Source organism: Aspergillus pseudoviridinutans, assembly GCF_018340605.1.
Source record: "Aspergillus pseudoviridinutans IFM 55266 DNA, scaffold_4, whole genome shotgun sequence".
In the NCBI taxonomy this organism is placed as follows: Eukaryota; Fungi; Ascomycota; class Eurotiomycetes; order Eurotiales; family Aspergillaceae; genus Aspergillus; species Aspergillus pseudoviridinutans.
In genome coordinates this window covers 4,246,233-4,267,825 of record NW_025091284.1, presented here as the reverse complement: position 1 = coordinate 4,267,825, position 21,593 = coordinate 4,246,233, and the positions used below count along the sequence as shown (strand labels likewise).

Sequence of the window (21,593 nt, the reverse complement as noted above, 5' to 3'; positions counted from 1 at the left end):
AAGAGTAGTATCAACACGCCGCGAATGGCAGGAGAGAGGTGGATCGGTGAATTAACAAATGGCTTCGTTCGAGGAATTACGTTATTAGGATGATGTCGACGGGACACAGGACGGAGGTAATCAGGCAACACTGCTGAATTTCCTCGGAAAGATTGACGGATTGTGAGGAAAGAGCTGCTGGTGATTTTGATTTTGTTCGAAAAAGAGCCAGTAGACAGGACCTACAATGTGTTAGCATGAGCAAATTAAGATACCAACTCAAGGCAACTAACCAGTAGTGATAAGAGAGTAAATGATTAGATCCAACGAGGACAGCAACAAGATGATGCCCAAACGTAGAACGAATGAGCAACTTAATGTATCACAAGTGAAGCCTTAGCTCAAAACTGACATGAAAGCGAAAGGCGGTGACGACAGATGCGATCCGACAGTGAGAGACGCGACAATTAGAGGCTAGTCAATAAGTCGTCGAAGAAGAACCCAGCAAGTAGTTTCCGATCTGAAAGAAAGATAATATGAACGCGTGGAGTGTGCTCTGCAACTCCAGCAGTGTTGGACGCTTGACGCGAGATAAGCGGAAAGAAGCTCTGACACAAGCGACGGCCAGAGAAGAAGGAAGAAGAGAAAAGTCGACGCGAAGCGGAGAATTCCCTTCAGAAAAGAAAAGTAAGACTTTTTGGCTTTTCCCTCTATTAAACGATTTTATTATTTGCCCTGGTATCCCGCACAAGAAAAAAAAATAGAGTCTGTCTCTCAGCCGTGAGGGGGAAAGAAGAATAGGGAGGAAGAAGGTCGACAGTGCGGTGGCAGAAATGGGCGTTGGGGGCGAAGAGGATGAACTCCGCAAGGTGTGTTCGGGTATCGGCCTGACACGCGCCAGTCACCTGCTTTGGTTTTTCTCGTTTCTTTTTCCGCCCGCCTTTTCCCTTGGACGGGGTTCAGTAACCAAAGCTCGATGGAGACAGAGGAAGGGAGCCAATTGTGATTGGGGAACAAGATAATCTTAATGCAAAACGGCGAGAATCAAAGAAGTATCAATCAGAAGAGAGAAGCTGGGGAAGAAGACGAAAAGGGGGGAAGAAGTGAAGATGGATTAGGTTAAATGGATGTATGGAGAAGATGGATGGAGATGTATGGGGAGGAAGAGGAGAAGGAGATGATGAACAGGAGGAGGGAAGAAAGAGTGTAGAGATGAAGAGGAAAGGAAGAGCTCCCTGAAAGGCGTTGTTCCAGGCAATCTTAAAGGAAAGTGAATTTCATTATTATTTCCCGACAGTCGGGCGGGAGATGATGGGTTGAGACAAGTCAGTGGTTGCATTGTCAGATGCATACGCTGAGTGGCTCGCTTGGCAGAAAATCTAACCAAACTGAGTTAGCCTACGGAGAACAAAGTATGAGCAGACATTGCTGATTGGACGATCCAGAAAATAACAATGAAATGGACTAAGGGACCTTACCTGCCTAGGTAAGGAAAGTGTCGTGTCTGAATGATGCCTGATGAATAAGGTCAACAACTGCAATCCTTTTGGTCTCATTTAAATTGCTCCATTCATCCATTGTCATTAACACAATACATGACTTAATAAAGCACATAGATATTATCAAGCATGCGTCTCTACCATACCTAGCAATCTAATCCCACAACACGAGACCACGCAGGTATGGAGAACTAATCCCCTCTCTACCAAACGACAACCATGATTGGCTCATGTCTTCGCGCTCCATTTGGATGATCCCAGTCTAGCGTCTTCAACGTGGCCTTGCTCGCCGCCAGCCAACCGCTTCTGCTGTAGGATTCGCCCAGGAACCGCCGTCCGCCTCCTCTGACTGGCCTGTCAGGCGGTGCTGGACCGCTTGCAGGATGTGCGATGTGCTGCCTGCATATGATCCTCTTGAGCCAATAGGACTGCCGGACTGGAGTTTGTAGGCTGTTCACTTTTAACGAGTCTCCCTAGGGACCTATGTTGTGACTCTTAGCTGGATATTTGAACTGGGGTGCGGGGATGGCTACTATCCAATATTTCTGCCTGTCCAACACGTCCTGGTATTTTTGTGTTGAAGAGCAAGCACAGAATCAGCAGAATTCTTATGATGGCACGAGATAACGGGAAGAGCTATACATGGTATTCCTTGGCGGTTCTTGCTACCTTTGACGACTTGGCTCTGATTGCGATAGCGAGATACTCAAGACTGCCATAGGCAGAGGCTCTATGTTTTTCTCCCTTGCATGCAATGATCGCCAGCTAAGACTGATCTTGATGTCACCCTGAGACAGTCTGTTACAACTTCTATCTTCTGCCTGAAATTCGTTGTCGTCGAAACGCATCCATTGCTGTTCAGCATAATTTGGTCTGTTACTATGTACAAGCTCTTCATTCACTGCAGAACCAGTGTCGGGCCGTTATTATCAGCCGTGGTCCCCACGGATGAGAGATCAACATGCAATAGTCGAACAAGGTAAGTTCTCAAAGAATTCAGTAGTTGGGAACACGAGATCCATTCAAAAGCATACGAAATTGAGCTTGGGTATCTGCTGGTCAGACATCGCATCATTCAGTCCCGCCAGGAGTGCAATGAGCATCGCAAATCATGAGATAATGCAGGGACAAACAGAGAAGAAATGGGTATGAGGAGGTAGGAGGTCCCCGCTTCGCAATGGGAGTAAATCAGAAGGGCGTACAACCTTGTACGATTGGGGTGACGAATATGGGCATGCTTCTCAAACCAAGCCATCCCGTTCAGGCGTCCACAGATACTGTTGGCCCAGAGAACGGGAGAGACGAAGGCTCCCTTTGAGAAGGGAAACGCTTTTGCACTGGCTCGGGTGATTCGCCGCCCGGCCCCCTTCCATTCATTCGGTCGAACTCCAACGTCTCAGCCAACTCCGCGGCCATGGGGTCTAATTCTTCCTCCTTTAGGCCTGTTGCAAGAGCAACGAGCCTCCGATGCACATCGAATTTGGTGCTCACTCCCGCGTCGGCGGTCTGCTGGGCTAGATCCCTGACAGCTGCACGGCGCGCTTTCTGTAGGGAGCATAGTTGTCGCGCCAGCTGATAAGTGATTAATAATTGGTTCTGATCGCTCGAGGACGGCATCATGTTCTCTTTCGCCGGTGGAGGCATTGATGTTAGTCGCTCTTTCAGGCGAACTTGTTGAATTTGTTCCAAAAGAGATTCATAAGTGCTTCTGAGTCGCTCATATCGTTCAAGCTGTGCCTCAACTGGCTCTCCTTCGGTCTCTTTGGCTTCCAAGGCCGCAGTCTGCTTCTGAATCTTCTGCCGATCCAGCTCCAACTGCTCGTACAAAGCTTCGGGATTCGCGACGTCGTCTGAGTCTGGTTCATTAGACTTTGTATGACCGTAACAAGTCGCGAGCTTCTTATTAGTTTCGGCCATGATGGCACTAATCTTGGCAAGTAAGGCTGAGGTGGCAGGGGAAGCTTCGGACGGAAGAGCAACGGTTTGGTCCGGGTTTTCCAGGACAGTGAGATCGCCTTCTGTGTGATCAATCCCCATTGATATTGAAGATGGCGGGGGAGGAATATCCCTCTCGGGGGGGTGCGCTCTCTGGGTAATGCTTGTGGCCGTTTCGCCTTTCTTATTGACCAGATCTCCAGCTCGCGGGCAGTGCCCCAGAAGCAGATTGACCAAGCGAAATGCGCCATTTCGAGCTGCAACTAGAGCGGCTGTATCTCCATTTGAGTCTTGGCAGGAGAGTAGCAGGTCAATTTCGTCTTGCGAGCAGGTATTGAGCAACTTCTCCAACAGGACTTCACAGTAATATCGAGAGCTCTTCCATTTCCCTTTGCTCCTGGTAGTTTCTGATATGTGATGGAAAATGGTGGCGCCGAACCAGTCCCTGAACGAGACAGTGTCAAGGAGTAGGTCCAGAAGTGCCGGAAATGTCCTCTTTTCATAATTATTCGTAAATAAGACAGCGCGTACCAGAGGCGTTTCTTCATGAACTGATAATGCCTTGATATTTGCGCCCCTTCGCAATAGATCTTTCACAATTTCCAAATCCCCCATTGCACAGGCCCAATGGAGAGCGGTATTGCCTGAATCGTCAATTGGACGATCCACTTGGAAATTGGCTGGAGGTTGCGGAGGCGGAATCCGTGTTGCTTCGGGCGCATCTCCAACTGTCATAAAGTAATCCAACAGCTGATCACCATAGAGTATGTGCTCTTGCTCACTAATCGACATGGCAGTGACTTCATTCATTTCACGCTTGCGCTTTCGAGAATAAGAACCATGTTGCGACATAGGCATCATCTCTTCATCTGCCACCATGGACGAAGACTCGAGTGTCGCTTGCTCAATCGATTCGTTATCGTCATAACCGGGGTTGATCTCAAATTGTTCGTGCGGGAAGCTCGGTGGTCCCATGTTGCGAATGGGTTTAGCAGCACTGAATACCTGTTCATTCACAGCTTTCTTTTTGGAGGCCCTTGGTTTCGATGAGGCGGCGGAAGTATGTTTCGGTGCCGGTGGAGGAGTGTGATCTCCCGCTACATAGTCGAAAATCGGCCTTAGCTTGTCAATGATGTTATTGCGCTCGGCGAGTAAACGACCCTCGGGAAGTGGGATCCATGTTCCTATCACACTATTAGCCGCATGACAGACGCCAGCACTTGAGCGTGTAGGATATCCTACCCTGATATTTGCCATAACCACCCTGAACCTTCTCATGGGTCCCCTTCTGGACTTCACGCTCGAGAATCCGGGTTCTCGCCGGTTTGTCAAAACCAGCTACTTTGAGAATATGTGTGGCATTGATCCAATTATCGCCTCGTCGGCGCATAACACTTTCGCCATCGATTTTGAACTCGTATACTGGAACCTATTGAACCGTGTTAGATTGGCTGCGCGGCGAAGGAAGGGGTAAGTTGGATGGAAAGAGGAAAGGGAGAAAAATCGACGCTGTAGGGAATGATAGAGAAACGCGATTAGAAAAAACTCACGCTGCTGTATGTAGCAGAATAGATTTTTGAGAAATCCACCGCCGCCATAATGCCCGTCTCCGCAAACCGTTGTGATGCAATCAGTATGTTCCCGAACTGTTAACAGCAGGTGATTTGACGCGGCTTGACGGCCTCTGATGGCCAATCGCGAAGCCTAGATTAACCTATTTTTGGGGATTAAAGAGCATGCGACAATGTAAGAGGCTACTAGATTATGAAACAACAGCTTTGAAGACGAAAAGATAAAGTATTAGCCACCAGTGGCTCTTTKAACAGTCAGTGACATCCCAGAAACGCGATGCTTTGCAGGCTGGCTAGTGAAGACGCGCTTGGGAGGAAAGAACCGCGTAAAGTGGTCGGGAAATGCGCTAGTCCCATTGCGGAGTATATCACGTGGTATCACATGACCGCATCGCGGAACGAAGGAACAGCAATGGATGCCAGCAGGTGAAACATCGCTGCTCGGTCGCTTCTCGGTCGCTTATCCTTCAACCACACTCTTCCCTGCAATACTTTTGTCCATAAAATGACTGTCGTGGAGTCAGTGAAGAGCGCCGTTGGGCTTGGGGATAGCACTGGTATGCTTTGGTGCCATTGGCATTCGAGTCCTGAAATCGGACGCCGAAGGATTGATATCTGCAATGACAGCTAACTCATTGAGATAGTTGCTTCCCGTCAAGAAATGTCCGATGCTCGTCTTCCCCTTCCGTACCGAGACTCCTGTGCACACCTCCTGATCCCTTTGAACCGTTGCCGACAGCAGGAGTACTACCTTCCTTGGAAATGCGAGGTATTACAACCGTGCTTTGCGTCCCGAGTGCTTGACTTTGGACTTTCCGGCAGCAACTAACCTTAAACCTCTGCTATAGGATGAGAGACACAGCTACGAAAAGTGTCAATACGAGGAATTCAAGAAGCGCGTCGCCAAGATGGATGAGTTGCGAGCCGCGAAGAATGGTGCCCGGAGCAACTGATTTGAGAGACACCAACTGAGGAACCGCTATGTACATAATAAAGATTATGAGGCTATTTGTCCATGCACTGACTGGCGTTGGGATCTTTCTTCGCAATAAAGTTGCCGAGACTATGCCAATGAGCACCTAAGCCCTGTTGATCCGTCGAGGCGCCTTCTCCAGGGACTACATACCTTTACACGAATTGAGTTGGTCGACTCCAAAGCTGGATGGTGATTGCGGATCGCTGTTTGCCCTCGGTGTTTGTCAGCAAATCTGCTTTCCAACAGAACTAGCTCTTCGTGTTCTCGTATAGATATCCGTCCCCACTTCCTATCTATTCTTCTGCAGGACTTCTGTTCGAAATGTAGCCATTTCCGAGCGGCGCATATATGTGCTTGATCTCGGGGCAGTCTCGATGTGTTATGCCATTCAGCGGAGACAGCCTCACCCTCCCAGTAAACAGTCTTTCCTCGAGTAACATAAAGAATTCAGTTTTCAGCTCTGCCTGGATGTCGTTCCGAAGTTTGCATTAGAGCAATGCCATATAAACAACCTATCATCCGTAGCACGCTACCTCAATTGCATCGGCATTATCGAGAAGTTCGAATGTCTTAAACAACTCATCAACAACTCATTGACGATGGGTAGTAAGTTACAAAAGCGTCTGTCCCCTAGTTGTTTGCTTTGAAAACTAAGCAAGCTTCGCCCTATTACGTGCCACAGACGTAATCACATGATCCGATACCTCCGCCCTTTGGAACATTACCAGGTTGCTTATAAATCTTCTTCGCGCAGTTTCCGCCGCCTAATCAGCAAACATACAGTATATGGTTTTTTAGTGACTATTTCGATTTTTGCTGCCCCGCGGGAACGAAAAATCCTCCCCCACTACTATGCCAGTGGAAAGGTTTACGCCAATAGGCGATTGATTCCGGCCACCGAAGCTTCGGCGCGAAAAAGCAGATAAAGTCCAACCATCACTTCTGTGATGATCAGATAATCTCACTTCTTCTTCTCCTGTTACTGCGTACCTTAGATATTTTGCATCGCTTGCCACGGACATTGGTTGCGTCTTACTCGCTGGGCCCGCCTTCGTTCGAGGTCTAGACTGCCAGGGATTTCCGCCTCCTCTGTGCGGGTTCTCGGATTTGTCCTCAGCTTGACCGCTTTGGTTGATTGTGCTGTACTGGTTGGGTCTTTCATGATACGATGGGTTTACTGTATGTCAAGAGTGACGATGCGCAGAATCTGGTGCTAATGTTAGCTTAAGAGCACTTGGAACAGCACTTGAGTGGGAGGAAGCCAAGAAACGTTCCGATCAAGTACGGAAATGGGGAATCGAGGTCAGTCCCTTGAAGTCAAGTTCTCTGTCCGTGCGACATGGGATGCCGGGGCTGTTACTGACATGACGGATAGCAATTACTGGCTATCTGGAATAGAGCCAAAGGGAAAGAACGTGATGCCCTGCTCTGGGGTGACGAGGTAGATTGCTCTTCCATCGAGTTGATTGCTCTTTCTGGCCAAATGGCTCACACGGAATCAGGTTGAGTACCTTGTGGTAGCTGTCGACGACGAGGCTAAAAAAGCGCGATTGTCTCTGGCTCAAGCTGAGATTCTCAAATCCTTGGCCAGAGACGAGGCATTGTGGAAGGAGAAGCGCTCTGGTCCGGCACATGGTAAAGAACAGTAAGCTATTTCGGTCATGTGCCTTATTACCGGATCTGCCTAACACTCAGCGACTTAGTGAGGGCGAAGAACCTCCCCATTTCCATCCCGAGTTCGGCCGCTTTATGCTAGAGGCTACTCCGGGTAGGCCGTGGGGTATCGACTTCAAGGATCTTTTGAAGGTGGAATCAAATATGAAATGGAGGTACGTTTGCTATTGCCCTCAATCAGTATGTATTTATGGTCACTAATGTACGATTCAGGCGGGAGATTGCAAAGTCTCACATGGCGCCAAATGAGGTCCCCATCACACTTACCACGTTTCCTCGTCTAGGAACAAAGGATGATTATATTCAACCTTACTACCCTCCTTCTGGTCCAGCACTGCGCTCGCAGTTTGTCCCAGACGAAATTGCGAATCCTCATATCAGATTCCCAACACTGGCAGCAAATATCAGATCGAGAAGGGGCCGGAAGGTCGAGTTGAATGTGCCAGTATTCGTGGACAAGAACACCCCAGTGCCTTTCAAGGACCCCACCGTTAACTATGATCTTCACAATTGGCCTGAGGATGATGATGTTCGAAATGGAGCTGCAAAGGAAGGCCATGTCTATATGGATGCGATGGCGTTTGGAATGGGCAGCTGCTGTCTTCAGATCACATTTCAAGCCAAAAACATAACGGAAGGGAGAAGACTGTATGACCAGCTTAGCCCGCTGGGACCCATTCTGCTGGCGCTTACGGCTGCAACACCAATATACAAGGGATTCCTTGTCGATACTGACGTTCGGTGGAATCAAATCGGGAATGCTGTTGACGATAGGACGCGGGAAGAGCTTGGCGAACTTGTAAGGAACCTTGCATTCCCTGCCTTTTGATGCAATGGAATTAACAAAGATACCAGCCTCTGAAGAATGATAGATGGAGGATCCCTAAGTCTCGATACGCTTCCAACTCCACCTATATCTCCCAGGATCCCAGGCTGCGCAAGGAGTACCTGGATCCTGAACTGATCGTGGATGAAGGCATCAAGAAACGACTTATTGAGGGTGGCATGGATGATTTGTTGGCGACGCATTTTGCCCACCTTTTCATCCGTGACCCCTTGGTCATCTTCTCAGAGGATCTGAACGAGCTGGATTTGAACAAGGCCGACCACTTTGAGAACTTACAGTCGACTAACTGGCAGCACATGCGCTTCAAGCCGCCTCCACCAGACAAGGCTGACATTGGCTGGCGTGTCGAATTCCGTTCAATGGAGATTCAAATGACGGACTTTGAGAATGCGGCTTTCAGTATCTTTATTGTTCTCGTCACTCGTGCCATTCTCAGCTTCGACCTTAATTTCTACATACCGATTCAGCGAACCACCGAGAACATGGAGACAGCTCATGCACGCAATGCTGTGCTCGACCGGAAGTTCTATTTCCGCAGAGATCCTTTCTCCCGCCGTGCCCCCAGACCGAGTCATCGTTCGACCAGCGCCAGCGAGGCCTCATCGGCCACTTCTTCTGCCTACAATACACCCCCTCCGTCACCTCCACTTGGACCAGTGGATTTGGAATACGATCTTATGTCCATTGATGACATTGTCAATGGCTCTGCTGATGGATCATTCCCGGGGCTCATTCCACTCGTTGAATCGTACTTGAATAGCGTCAATGTGGACGTGGAGACTCGGTGTTCCTTGGCTACCTACCTTGACCTCATCAGGAAACGAGCAAACGGAACTCTCTGGACAGGAGCCCGGTGGATTCGTGAGTTCGTTGCCTCTCATCCTTCGTATAAGCAGGATAGCGTGGTGTCCTCAGAGATCTGCTACGACCTTGTGAAAGCTGTGGAAGAGATGACCATAAAGGAAGGCAGGGATGGGAGCGTCGGGTGGCAATTACTCAGGAGCCAATAAAATCGAAAGCATTTGCATTATCTAGTGATGAGATTTGTTTCACAGACCTGGCATTGGTGGTTAATGTCATTCAGCTATGGATAGCATTCTATTGCGTTACTTGTTCCCATTACAAGACTTATGCAAAACCGTCTTTGATAGCCAGATCCTTTCCAGTTCTCCACCTTGCACTTTTATAATCTTGGACTGTCTCTGCAGAATCGATTGCAAGCATCCAAGCATTTCGTTCCTCGAAGCCGATCCTGCGTGGAGCCAAACTGATCTCAGGCCAGTGATGTTTTCTCATCCTCCGTTGGTCGTCGACACGAATCAGCCAGACCAGTCACCTTCCATTCCCCATTCATCTTATGGAGCACGAACAGTTCGACGCCCACATGGTCCACAACCCCATTGATCTTCGCCCTGAATGGGGCCCACACAGCCGCTAGATTCGCCGACTCGTGGACCTTCACTTCAGGGTCCCAGATGCGCTCGTCGATATTGTCCTTGATCTTGGAAATGTGCTCGACAAAGGCGCCAATTGTGCAAAATCGTGGCACGCTGGGCGGCGGGGGCCAGAGCGCCATCCCTCCTGCCTTGACGCAGTACTTGTCGAAGTCATCGCGAGACTTTGTTTCCAAGGCGGAGAGGAAACCCTTTGTCACTGCGATGATTGCGTCGACCTCCTCTGTTAGATTGCAGGTGGTTGGGGTCGAGTCATCCGATTGTCGCTGAGATTGGTTTGGTAGTGTCCAGCACATTGTGGACTTGTGGAGTTGATTGGAGATGCGGGTGCAGAAATAAAAAGAGGGTTTTTTCGCTTGCGCTGCGTGCTTCTGTGCCAGTGAATGGCAAAAAGCTGCCGGTTCCGGGGAAAGTCCTTCATTTGATCGAAGGTCGACATCCCCCCAACTGTTCATCAGCCATTTCACATGCAGGTTCCCGTTGAGAGGGACTGTATCTTGGAAGAGCAGAGGCAGATTGATCCTGCTGTTTATGCTTGAGGGAGCAGTGGGCACGTTTGATCGAGGTACCTCTCTTCGAGAAGAGTTGTCGCACGCTACAGCATCCGTCGCAATTCACGATTCGTACATGGCGTTGACAGATCTCGTCATCACGCATTGGAAAGACGTTTACAGAACGGGTTGGACGTGCCACCGTTACACTGCAAGCTGCATCAAGTTTTTACCGTCTGACAAGTACGACACGTTTAACCGCCGAACGGCAGAGGCACATGAAGATTGAATGCGGCTTGAAAGGTTGCCTCAGACTGTGTAACATGGTCAAGACCAGGAGCAACACGAGCACGATGATTGCGTAGCATTTCCCAACATCCTCCAGAAGGAGTGCTCAGCTTCTTGACCGTGTTAGCCAGCGTTCGTGGCCATATAGACCTTATGTCGGATACTTTCCGTCCTAGATGACCAGATTTGGAACTGGACATATCGAAAAATGTAACCTGCAGAGTAAGATGCGCGGAAGGATTGATTGACTCCTTGTGCAACAATACAGAATAATGATTGTATCCCGTATGGAACCTTGCTTCAGAGCCAGTCGAGGTTTTCACTGCCAGCAAGAGAAGTGTATTGAGCTGGACCAAGACTGGGGTCTTGTTATTGGCGTGGCTTCCTCTTACTCCGTGGGCCCTGTGGTCTATGCACGTGCGGATTGAAGCAGCTAGCCATCTTTGTTTTTCTTGGAGGACTCATGCTGTGTTGCGCCCATCTACATTACTCTCTGTCATCCTATCAACACCGCTGTCATCAGTGAGATGGCCATCCCCCGGGACCATCTGTTACCGGTCACCTTAACGCCACTTCATGTTCTCAGGGTTCGGAGGCCGACGACTCCACCTGACGACAACCCCCCTGACTCGTAACTATCCAGTAACTAAACTTTTGTCAGAGCTTATTCATCCATGAAGACTCCTGTCCGGCAGTAGATCTCGGCATGCGATGTCTTACATCCCCATTTCTCATGTCTTGGGCGTGGGAGCACCGGCTATTCTTCGGCACAGTTTCGAGCCGCGTGCAATAGCCTGAGCATCATGACTTCGTCTATTTCTCGTTTTCTAGGCCTATTTTGCACCGAGGAAGTCCCGTTCTCCGCAATGGAGATGATGATCTTTGCTCTTCTAGGCAGAACGGCCGGGGTGGATTTTGTGGGATCCCCACACTCTTCAGAACCCCGCAAATTCCATGACTCGTTGTCATGTAGAGCATGTATGGGAGACCACCTACTGAAGGCCTACTGACGGAATCGAGGCACGCCATGAAGATCAACAATTACCGAAAATCCAACTTTGCAAGAAGTGGTAGCGTCATTCGCGCTTTTTCTTCGTCCCACCATAATGGGTACCCGCCTATATAAGACCATGAAGCTGAATCTTGCGCGAGGGAGGAGATGGTGCAAGTCCCAAACAGCGAGTTTTGAGCCTTCAGGATGAAACTTTTGGTTGCTTCCTTCTTTGCCCTCTGGGCTGTGGGGAATGCTGCACCGAGCAGCGTCTCCAATCCCAAGGTCCATGTCCGAAATGGTACCTACATTGGGGTGAGAAATGCGAATTATCAGCAAGATTTCTTTTTAGGCATGCCGTATGCCCAGCAGCCTGTGGGAAATTTGCGATTCAAAGTTCCCCAATCTTTGAATGAGAGCTGGGACGGGGAGCGCGATGCAAAGGAGTACTCGGATATCTGTGTTGGATACGGTGTAAGTCAGCTCCTCACTGTTTGGCAGAGAAGTTAGGCAAGCTGATTAGAAGTAGTCAGACTCCATCTGGTATCCGATGTCTGAAGCTTGTCTCACCCTAAACGTCGTCCGCGGTTCGTCGGTCAATGAGAACTCGAAGCTGCCTGTTGGTGTCTGGATTCACGGGGGTGGGTTCTACATGGGTTCAGGCTCTGACCAGCGCTACAACATGTCTGCTATCGTGGCAAACTCGTATGAGATTGGTAAGCCACATGTCCAGACACAAAGGAGGCAATCTTTCAAGATGCTTACGAGTTAAGGCAAACCCTTCATCGCCGTTTCGCTCAACTACCGTCTCTCTGCATGGGGCTTCTTGAGTTCTCAGGAGGTCGTTGACAGTGGGAACACTAATATCGGGCTCAGAGACCAAAGACTGGCGCTTCAATGGATCCAAGAGAATATTGCGGCGTTCGGAGGTGACCCGACCAAAGTTACCATCTGGGGGGAGTCCGCCGGAGGAATGTCTGTTGGCTATCATCTCACAGCATACAACGGCAGAGACGATGGTCTCTTCCGCGGAGCTATTATGGAATCTGGTGGTTCAATATCCGTTAGTCCAGCCAGCTACACAGTGTTCCAAGGCTTTTACGACGATCTTGTATCGAAAGTCCAGTGCTCGGACGCTAAAGATACGCTGCAATGTCTGCGTGAAGTGCCCTTTGAGACGTTGAATGCTGCTCTCAACGGTACTGGCGGCTCGCCCAACTATAGGTTTGCACCCGTGGTTGACGGGGATTTCATCCCGAATCGCGGCAGTGTCCTCTTGAAGGAACACAAATATGTCAAAGTCCCCATCATTGCTGGTACGAACACAGACGAGGGGACAGCGTTTGGTCCCTTTGGGATCAATACCACGGAGCAATTCTACGAGTACCTCACAGGTTTGTTGGAGCGCTTTTCGGGTTTATCGCTATAGACCTGCTGACTGTCAAGATAGATGCCAAATATGGAGGGTCAATCAAGCTCCCAAATCCAGTAGCAAAGCAAATCCTACGGCTCTATCCCGACGACCCGTCCCAAGGTATCCCTGAGTATCTCGGCTCTAAACGTGTGCCATCAATGGGCTACGAATGGCGACGTACATCCGCCTACGCAGGCGATGTGATGATGCACACCATCCGCCGCCGACAATGCGAAGCGTGGGCAGAGACATCAACGCCGGCGTACTGCTACCGATTCAATGTCCACGCAGCGGACGTTCCTCTAATCATGGGAGCCACCCACTTTGAGGAGGTGGCGTTTGTTTTCTACAACATTGAGGGACTTGGCTATCATAGTGGTAAACCGTTTGCCGGCACGCCTGAGTCGTACAAGCAGCTCAGCAAGCTGATGACGAGTATGTGGGCTTCATTCATCCACGACTTGGATCCAAACTCGGGCATCCAGAACTCGCCGGTGCACTGGGATCCGTACGGCAGAGGAAAGCCAGTCGACTTGCTCTTCGATGCCAATGTTACGAGCCACATGGAGCCCGACACATGGCGGAAGAACGGGATTGACTATATCAATTCCCAGGCTGATGTGTATGGGCGATGATCACCAACGATCATGCGCCTTGAGGGTCACAAAGCATCTCTCTGATTGTAGCAGAGATGTAGTGCCGTGACAGTTTGGGGTACTGCTACTGTTGTAGCTACAGTTGTACATAGGACGTTGAGATAATGATATATATCTTCAAGAACAAGAACTTTTCATAAGACTTAGCAGGTACTTTCTGTCAACATATCCAGCTTTCGTCGATAACACCGACATCACCATTCTGTTAGGTCCAGTTATCCCCAGTCTGCTCCACGTCATTGCGACTGCTCATCTTCTAGATAGGATGTCCAGTTTAACAACTCGATAACATACCTCCGAACAAGGAACGTATAGTTCACACCAGGATGTTTAAAACGGTATCTAAGGGCAGACTGCTCCATACACCATGTCAATACTCTAAAAGCTGGTCCAAAGACTGCTCTATCCAAAGCCTGGTTGTAACATACGGAGTACAATTATAATTTCTGGAAACCAACGCACAGTTAATACTAATACATACTCGGGTCTACCCAGAAAATATAACAACAACATCGATAATTATAAGAAATGACGACATGTATCCCTTCATAAGAGACTTATTGAGAGTCGACATCCTACGTACATGATCCTAAAGTCCATAAGAAGTGGGAGGAGGATTCTTATTCAGGGTACGAAAATTACGGGATACATATGCCAGGAAATACCAGTATCTTACCTTTGGCAGGCAGGTATTACCATTATTATCACCCTCCTTATAGGGAAGTTAGGTACTTGCTGATTTTCGGACGAGCCATGTTTGCACCAGCAAATTAATCTCCTAGAATAAAGTTTTTCCCATACGCATTCCGTTTACCTTGCAAATATCTGCGGACCGCTAGGACATTCTTCTGCATGATCTGGACAGTATGCATGTCTTGATGCTAGCTATGCCGGTCAACAATTCCGACCAACCATAGACCATAGATGAGCCCCTCGCTATCATGGGGGAGATACGGTGGAGAATGCTGAATAATTGCCGAAATTAGTAGAGACTCGACGAATTACCTTTTTGGGTTTAGCTACCTAAATCTCCTTTCTGCGGTTCAGCAATGAGATGAAGATGATTACTTACACAAATAGTCCCTCAGGTGGTATTAATAAAAGACAAAGGGCAGCTGTACGTAAATATCAATGAACGCAAGCCTTCAACATTAGATGAGGAACATAATAGCTGAATATAGGGTCTATATGGAACTATAGACAATAGACTACGGTAGTATTCAATGCGCGAACAGCTAGGGAAGAATTGGAATTATCTGAGCGTTCCAGATTGATCTCTGATCCATTTCGTTTCCGCCGATTGCTTTGTTGCTTGTTCTAAGTTCCAGAGGAAGCATTCTACCTTGCATTCTCTGGTGGTTCGAAGTTAGGTCTGCGATGTAATACCGTCAAGAAGAGTGTTCTACCAAGCATCGAGCATCCATGGTTGGTAATCAGTACTACAATAGGGGTTAGGGGATCGATCAAATGCCGCTAAGCCGTAGCCTTGCATGGCCCGGATCTTCTATCTGCAGATTGGCTGTTGACTGTCCAACCAGCCGCATGCCCTGAGGAATTTGAAATAGATGCAGAAGGTATTGCAAATTAGCCCCAAACCTCATCGAGCCTGTCCGTTTCTGGACAAGCAAAATCATCTACTCAGGCAGTACCGATAGTTTGTCTCGCTTAACTCAGTTGGGCAGGACGTCACGCGTGCCATGATCCGCCTCTTTTCCGGCTCTAGGAGGCCCCGAATCTCACTGTAGCTGAGCACATAGGTACGAGGACATCCTTACCTCTTTGGGCGGGTTGCACGCTGATGGTAGTGAACAGTATCCATAAGGATTTGCCTGAGATCTGCATCCGCATAGATCCGCATACTGTACTACCCATCTACAGATCTAGGCGTGCAGGCTGCGGCAGGAAAAAGGTGTATTGACCAGTCAGCTGATGTCGATTTGTGCACATTTCTCCTTGCTTCCGGCGTGACTATTGACCAGAAACTCGGATGCAAGCGATGAAAATCGCTGTCGCGGAGGATGCCGATCTGGGTTGTAAGCACATAATAGCGACTTATTAGTACAAACCAAGCCATCGTGCTGCTGTGTAACGTGAGTAATCATCACTTCGCTATCTGTTTGATCTACTAGTGCATATTATTGCCCGCTGATTAAGACAAAGAAAGTGTTTCGAGGCCACGATCCCACCGTAGGGTGGATAGAGATCGAAGCGAGACATAGATCCATTTCATACCCCAAACAAACCTTGCTTACGCATTATCTGGAACTTTTTTTGAGCCTGTCCTATTAGACCAGAATGACCGGTCATGATCCGATAGTTTGGTAATGGTACACGGAATAGGTAGGCTGAGATTTGAGAGCACGCCATCATAGTGATGATATCTGATCCCATGAGGTAACTTCAGCAGAAGCTATCCTAGCAAAGTGGTCCTTCGGATTCCATCTGACTACCCGTTCGGGATCCATTGATCTCCGGGTACCACCACCGAGCAATCAGAAAACGACACACATATGTAGTGGGCCACTCTTCATACTTGACCATTTAAGATCAAGAGTCCAGGACAAAAACAACCAAGATAAGGCAGGATCGACTACTTCGACTGCATGGATGGAGACCAACTCTTTTGACCACGGGGGTCAGATGATTGAATGAGGTACGACTATGACTTTTAATGATCTACCTACAGGCCCCAAACCATGAAATACTCTGTACAGAATGAACCTATGCACATAGCTACATGTAGGTACAATACTCCAGTACCGATCTGTGGGCTGGCTAAAACACCCCTTACCCCTTAGGATCAATCCGAGTTTAGGGACAAACTAGCAAGATCCAACCAAGTTCAATATCGGATCCCTCAACAATCAATCAGTTCCCAATCAGGATAACAGACCGGGAATGAGGATCTGGGTTCGACACCGACTACTCCCAGCTAAACGCGGCAGGAAGAGTCTAGGATCTGGAATTTAGGCCGCCCTAGTCATCCAGCTATGGTGGTATCTTTCTAGAAAGAGATGGTCGTATCTTGGATCGTCCTTACTGTAGGCGTGGGCTCAATTCGTCAATATACAATACGGAATAGCTTAGAGTACTGTAAAAGACCTGTCTGGCCAGGAATGGAATATGGCGAACGGAGTACTTCCGCAATAAATCTCGGACATGCATGCCTCGTGGAATAGAAACACAGATCACCCAAGTACATACTTCATATGGCATACGGACTTGGATTTCAACGATGATTTTTACGAGACTGAGCAGAGTAGAGTACCATAGATTGGACTACGGCTCCCGGCACCGACGGACTGGGTCGTCTGTGGTATCCCATACACGCTGGGCGACTGAATTTCTCCCGCCACTTTCTGTCCGTGCTCGGCCGAAGATCGGTTGACGTCTTTCGTTTCCGCGTGGTCGCCGATAGTACCGTATCAAAAATGGAAGACTAGTGATTATGGTCCCTCACAAATAATTCTCTAACATTTGGAAGCATTATTTTTCGAGTTACTCTACAGGACAGGCAATACGTCAGATGCCGCGGAGATCCGAATCTGAAATCTCGAGAACCAAATGTAATCAATCCGTAACCTTGGGCCAAGCGGGATGGTACCTGACTATGATCACACTGACCCCTTCTAGACTAGGCCACAAGGAAACCATCAAAATTCCAAGTATCCCATTTGTAAGTCTCCCACGGATCCTTCCCAGGCTGCAGCGGAGTGTATCCGGGATAAGCAGCAACGACCGAACTCCATCTACGAGACGCTAGCTGAAATTAGGTTACACCACATCACCATAGCGTTGAGCAGGGCCGCCGATTTGTAATTGTCAGATTGTGCGGTGAGAGGACTTGCCATCCTCACCTTCCATTTCGGAGTCAGGAGAACACTCAATAGTGTCGCTGTGGCGCAGCCAAAAATTCTTTGTCGTAAAAAGCAGTCTGATGACCCATGCAAGATTGGAGATGAGATTAGATCAGGTGAGATGAGATGAGATCCTGAGATCCGATCCGATGCGATGCGATTCGATCGAAACACTAGGCTGGATACAGGTAGGCAGGTTTCACTTGGTATTTTAAAAAAAAACATGGCCAAACCATCTGGTTACATAAATACATGTTCGCAGTACAGGCATGTCAGCCATACACCAGCAGCCTGTGTTTGCAGCTGGAGGTTTATGCAAGCCAAAACTCAAATAAGTCTGCCATACTCTATAAATCGGTAAGTCCAAGAAAGAGTCGGCTCTTGGTCATCGCAACTACGGGAATTTCCCCGTAACATTATTGATATTTAATTAAAATCGACGATATGAGACCCATGGAAGTGGTTCTGGTGGATTCTAGCGCGATTTTGGGATTCGGCACTCGGTGATTGGTTGATTACAGTACTCTGTAAGATTCCCGTCAGGGTCTGGCTGGTACACACTATACCGCTTTCAGTCATCCAAGATCCAGCCCTTTCTCCTATATCAACATCATCATAAGTAACTATGCGGTACTCCAACCTACGAATACACAACCACGATGGGCGATGGCAAATCTTCTAGCTTCCTGCAACTTACCAGCGACGCTACGTACGCCACGGAATTGAACTCTGGGAATAAAACTCTATCCAAAGCCATGCGGCACGCATCCTACGCTATGACAAAGTCTATCTGGAGGCCCATGCGTCCGATGTGCGCTAGACAGTCACTGGACGACTAGAATCTGTTCAGAGTTCACCTCCTGAGCCTTGCACGTCATGAGGTACCCCGTGACGAGGCACAGCCAGAGAGCGACTCTTGAAATCCTGTGCGGAGTAGAGCCTGTATCCCAAACATCGGCCTCTGAAACAAAGGTACTCTGCGATGCTATGGAATATATTATGGCTGTTGCACCCTTGAAGTAATTTAGCGAGTGCTAGACTGCCTCCCATTGTCGGAGATTAACAATGTAATGCCCAGTTACTACAGAATACGGAGTACTAACTTGTTGCAATTACTTGGTTCTCCTTTTCTGGATGTTTCCATCTTCCAAGGTTTTATTATTCATTTATTTTGTTTCCTATTTTTCTCCCCTCCTTGATCGTGGCGAGTCTCTAAGAGCTTGCCAAGTGGGTCTTGCCTCGCGATTTCTCCTCTGAACCATGATACAGAAGGCGCGCTAATGGTATCTACCAAGTTAATTCGCAAGCAGTTGTATCTGAGACGAGTGGCACACACGTGGTTGTCATCTGTGTTTTATTGATTAACATCTTCTCGAATCTAGTGAGTAGAACCATAGATCAACACCTTCCCAGACAGTAGGCATACGGTTGGAGTGAAGAGTACATGGGTCGAAGCTGGGGTATAGAGTTGCAAAACAAAGTAGATCAGGTACAATAACACGAGCCACGCAGGGGAACAAAGACATCTTAGATCAACTAGTAGTCGATAATCGCCCAGTACAGAAGAAAATAGTCTATCCTGGTAGCTGTCTCATAACGTGCGAGGGGTATTAAGAAAGGGTAATTCCAAAACAAAATCAATAATAGGAGGAGATGAACGAGGCCCACTGTCGGATGATCAAATGAGCATGATCCATCCGCAAAGTAAAAACATACTGGCCGTGACCTCCAGAGAAGAGCCAAGATGAAAGAGCTCGTGATCCAAACAAAACTTTGGGACACAGAACGCCTGGCAGTTCTAACCCAATGCCTTTCCAACGCCACAAAGTACAAGGAAATTATGAGAAAAAGGGAGAAAGGAAGAGACAAAAATAATAAGAATAAATAGAAATAAAAAAAGGCACGTGACTATCGGGCACCCGGAGGCGCAGGATCGAGAGCGGCTTTGGGCTTCAGATTCGAACCCAGGGACGCAGCCTTGCTGGCGCCCATCTTGCGCGTCAATTTGGCATAGTGTAGGCCACAGGCATTGCACAATGTCCGCGCGCCATCTGGACCACGACGCCATTCTGGAGTTTCGGCTCGGTTGCAGCTGTGGCAACGACCAGGAGGGGCGGCTTTCTATAACGATGGTTGGTTAGCACGGGAAATGACGCTGACGCTCTGGAAAACAATGGAAAAACCCGAGACTCGCTGCAAATATAGTACCAGCAGCCTTAGGAAAAGGGTGCGCAAACAACCACAGTACAGAGTAGAACCTACCCCTCGTCGCTTTTTTGTATCTGGCCCGGCAAATCCGCCACTGCCCTTGAAATCTTCTTGGTACATTGCCATATGGTCACTATCATGAACTCCGGCGGCGTTGAAAGCTTTTCTTTGAGCCATCTGCTCCGCCAAGGCATGCTCCTGGTTCAAAACAGCGGTTCGTATCCGCATCAAAGCATCTTGATTCCGACGTTGCAGATTAATCATGTCTTCAATTTCGTGGAGGGAAGGCAAAGTCCCCAACATGGGCCCAGACCGCTGAGTCTGGTGCGCTCTGGTAGCATAGTGCCGGGAAAAGTCCAAGGTCCGCGTACTCACTTCAGCGATCTAAATCAGAGTCCGTCAGTAACCTAGCGAACAACGCCGGTAAACATGTTCCTTGCGATGAAAACACATACCTCGTTAAGTGAAGTCTCCACTTCGTAGATGTCCAAGTGGCGCTTGGCAGAGTCGCCTTGAGGTTGTACCGAAACCGCAGGACGCCCCGCCAGCCCATTTTTCAATTCCTCGACACGTGGTGGTTCTGGCCCGCCAGGTTTCCAGGGTGTCCCGGCATAGGGTCTAGTATCATGATGGGATAGAGGGTATGTCGGTGCGTTTGGTGGAGGTTGTGACTGAAAAGTGAACGGCTGCGAATATGCAGTGTATCCATTGGGTGACGCTATACTCCCCGCCGAAGTAGGAGCACTATATTCGTACCCGGATCCCGTCTGCGAGCCCGTGATCGAAGTCAAGCCAGTCTTGGCACTGTGGGTAGGTGATTTGCTCGAGTTGAGCGACTGTAATGAGGGATTTCTCGATTCCTGTGTGGTGATAGAAGCGAGGCTTGACCGCGAAGCCTCCGTTTGCAGCTGAGAATAAGCAGGTTCGCGCATGTACGGGCCTGCTGGCGCTCCATTTGAGAACGGGTTGGGAGGTCCGGCCGGACCATCTCCTGCTGATCGACCGACGAGAGCATGTGGAGCGGGATGAGCTTGCGGCGGAGGACCCGATGTAGGTGGTGCAGGGTACGGCAAAGGGCTATCGTTCCTTAACGCCTCGTGAATTGAAGGGAGTGATTGTCTCTGTGGTTGCAACTGTTTCTCCTTTTCTTCCTCGAGTGCCCGCCTCGAATCCGGAGGGGAGATGTATCCGGACTGTGGAGGTGCGCTAGCCGCAGGAGGCTGATAGGAGTAAGGTGAAGGTGAAGGTTGGCTGGGATACATAGTTGTCGGGCTGACGAGGGGAGTTGGTGATGAGATTGTCGAATTTCTCGAGGGATACCCAGATCCGTCTTTTGCGAAGAAACTTATGGTTGGTAGATGGTCCCTAGATGCAGCAAATTTACAGTCAGCAAATACTCATTCCTTCATGATCGCCTCGGAGCGCGTGACGGGACGGAAAGGGCGCAAGACTGACCTCTGTCTATGAGTTGCCTCTAATGACCCCATTACGCCTGAATGTCACTTTGAGTGTTCCGGCTCATTCACTCCAAGTTCCCGCTACTGGCCACTGCCACCCGGCGAATTCCAGACAATTATTAAGAGGATCGCAACGTTTGGTCGATTGGCAGGGCGGTTMGGAGCGCTGGTGTAGTGAAGAGGGGCTGGAGAGCGTTAGGTGGTCCTGCGGCGAGATTCGACGTTCGAGTAAGGTCCTCGACGGATGTGCAGTCGTCCTCTTCCAGAAATCGTAGTACCTGAACACTATCCCCTTT

The 21,593-nt window shown here is 48.9% G+C and overlaps 6 protein-coding genes across 6 annotated transcripts; 3 read left to right on the top strand and 3 right to left on the bottom strand.

Annotated features, from left to right (window-relative positions):
• Positions 1-2,738: 2,738 nt before the first annotated feature.
• Positions 2,739-5,011, bottom strand: Asppvi_006909 (putative APSES transcription factor; the record flags this gene model as incomplete). Its single annotated transcript, XM_043302804.1, has 3 exons — positions 2,739-4,597; positions 4,656-4,842; positions 4,964-5,011. 3 exons carry the CDS (start codon positions 5,009-5,011, stop codon positions 2,739-2,741), a joined length of 2,094 nt encoding a protein of 697 aa, XP_043158739.1.
• Positions 5,012-5,489: 478 nt separating this feature from the next.
• Asppvi_006908 (NADH dehydrogenase [ubiquinone] 1 beta subcomplex subunit 7) lies at positions 5,490-5,937 on the top strand (the record flags this gene model as incomplete). The annotated part of the gene is made up of 3 exons (XM_043302803.1): positions 5,490-5,541; positions 5,629-5,753; positions 5,833-5,937. The coding sequence occupies 3 exons, from the start codon at positions 5,490-5,492 to the stop codon at positions 5,935-5,937; spliced, it is 282 nt and encodes a 93-aa protein (XP_043158738.1).
• A 1,191-nt stretch (positions 5,938-7,128) lies between these two features.
• Asppvi_006907 (glutamate--cysteine ligase) lies at positions 7,129-9,491 on the top strand (the record flags this gene model as incomplete). Its single annotated transcript, XM_043302802.1, has 7 exons — positions 7,129-7,139; positions 7,190-7,262; positions 7,336-7,401; positions 7,463-7,605; positions 7,664-7,789; positions 7,848-8,433; positions 8,490-9,491. 7 exons carry the CDS (start codon positions 7,129-7,131, stop codon positions 9,489-9,491), a joined length of 2,007 nt encoding a protein of 668 aa, XP_043158737.1.
• A 263-nt stretch (positions 9,492-9,754) lies between these two features.
• Positions 9,755-10,231, bottom strand: Asppvi_006906 (uncharacterized protein; the record flags this gene model as incomplete). The annotated part of the gene is made up of 1 exon (XM_043302801.1): positions 9,755-10,231. One exon carries the CDS (start codon positions 10,229-10,231, stop codon positions 9,755-9,757), a length of 477 nt encoding a protein of 158 aa, XP_043158736.1.
• A 1,681-nt stretch (positions 10,232-11,912) lies between these two features.
• Asppvi_006905 (carboxylesterase/lipase family protein) lies at positions 11,913-13,754 on the top strand (the record flags this gene model as incomplete). The annotated part of the gene is made up of 4 exons (XM_043302800.1): positions 11,913-12,179; positions 12,235-12,421; positions 12,479-13,099; positions 13,156-13,754. 4 exons carry the CDS (start codon positions 11,913-11,915, stop codon positions 13,752-13,754), a joined length of 1,674 nt encoding a protein of 557 aa, XP_043158735.1.
• Positions 13,755-19,540: 5,786 nt separating this feature from the next.
• On the bottom strand, positions 19,541-21,102 carry nsdD (GATA-type sexual development transcription factor NsdD; the record flags this gene model as incomplete). Its single annotated transcript, XM_043302799.1, has 3 exons — positions 19,541-19,753; positions 19,895-20,224; positions 20,296-21,102. 3 exons carry the CDS (start codon positions 21,100-21,102, stop codon positions 19,541-19,543), a joined length of 1,350 nt encoding a protein of 449 aa, XP_043158734.1.
• Between the last annotated feature and the right edge of the window lie 491 nt (positions 21,103-21,593).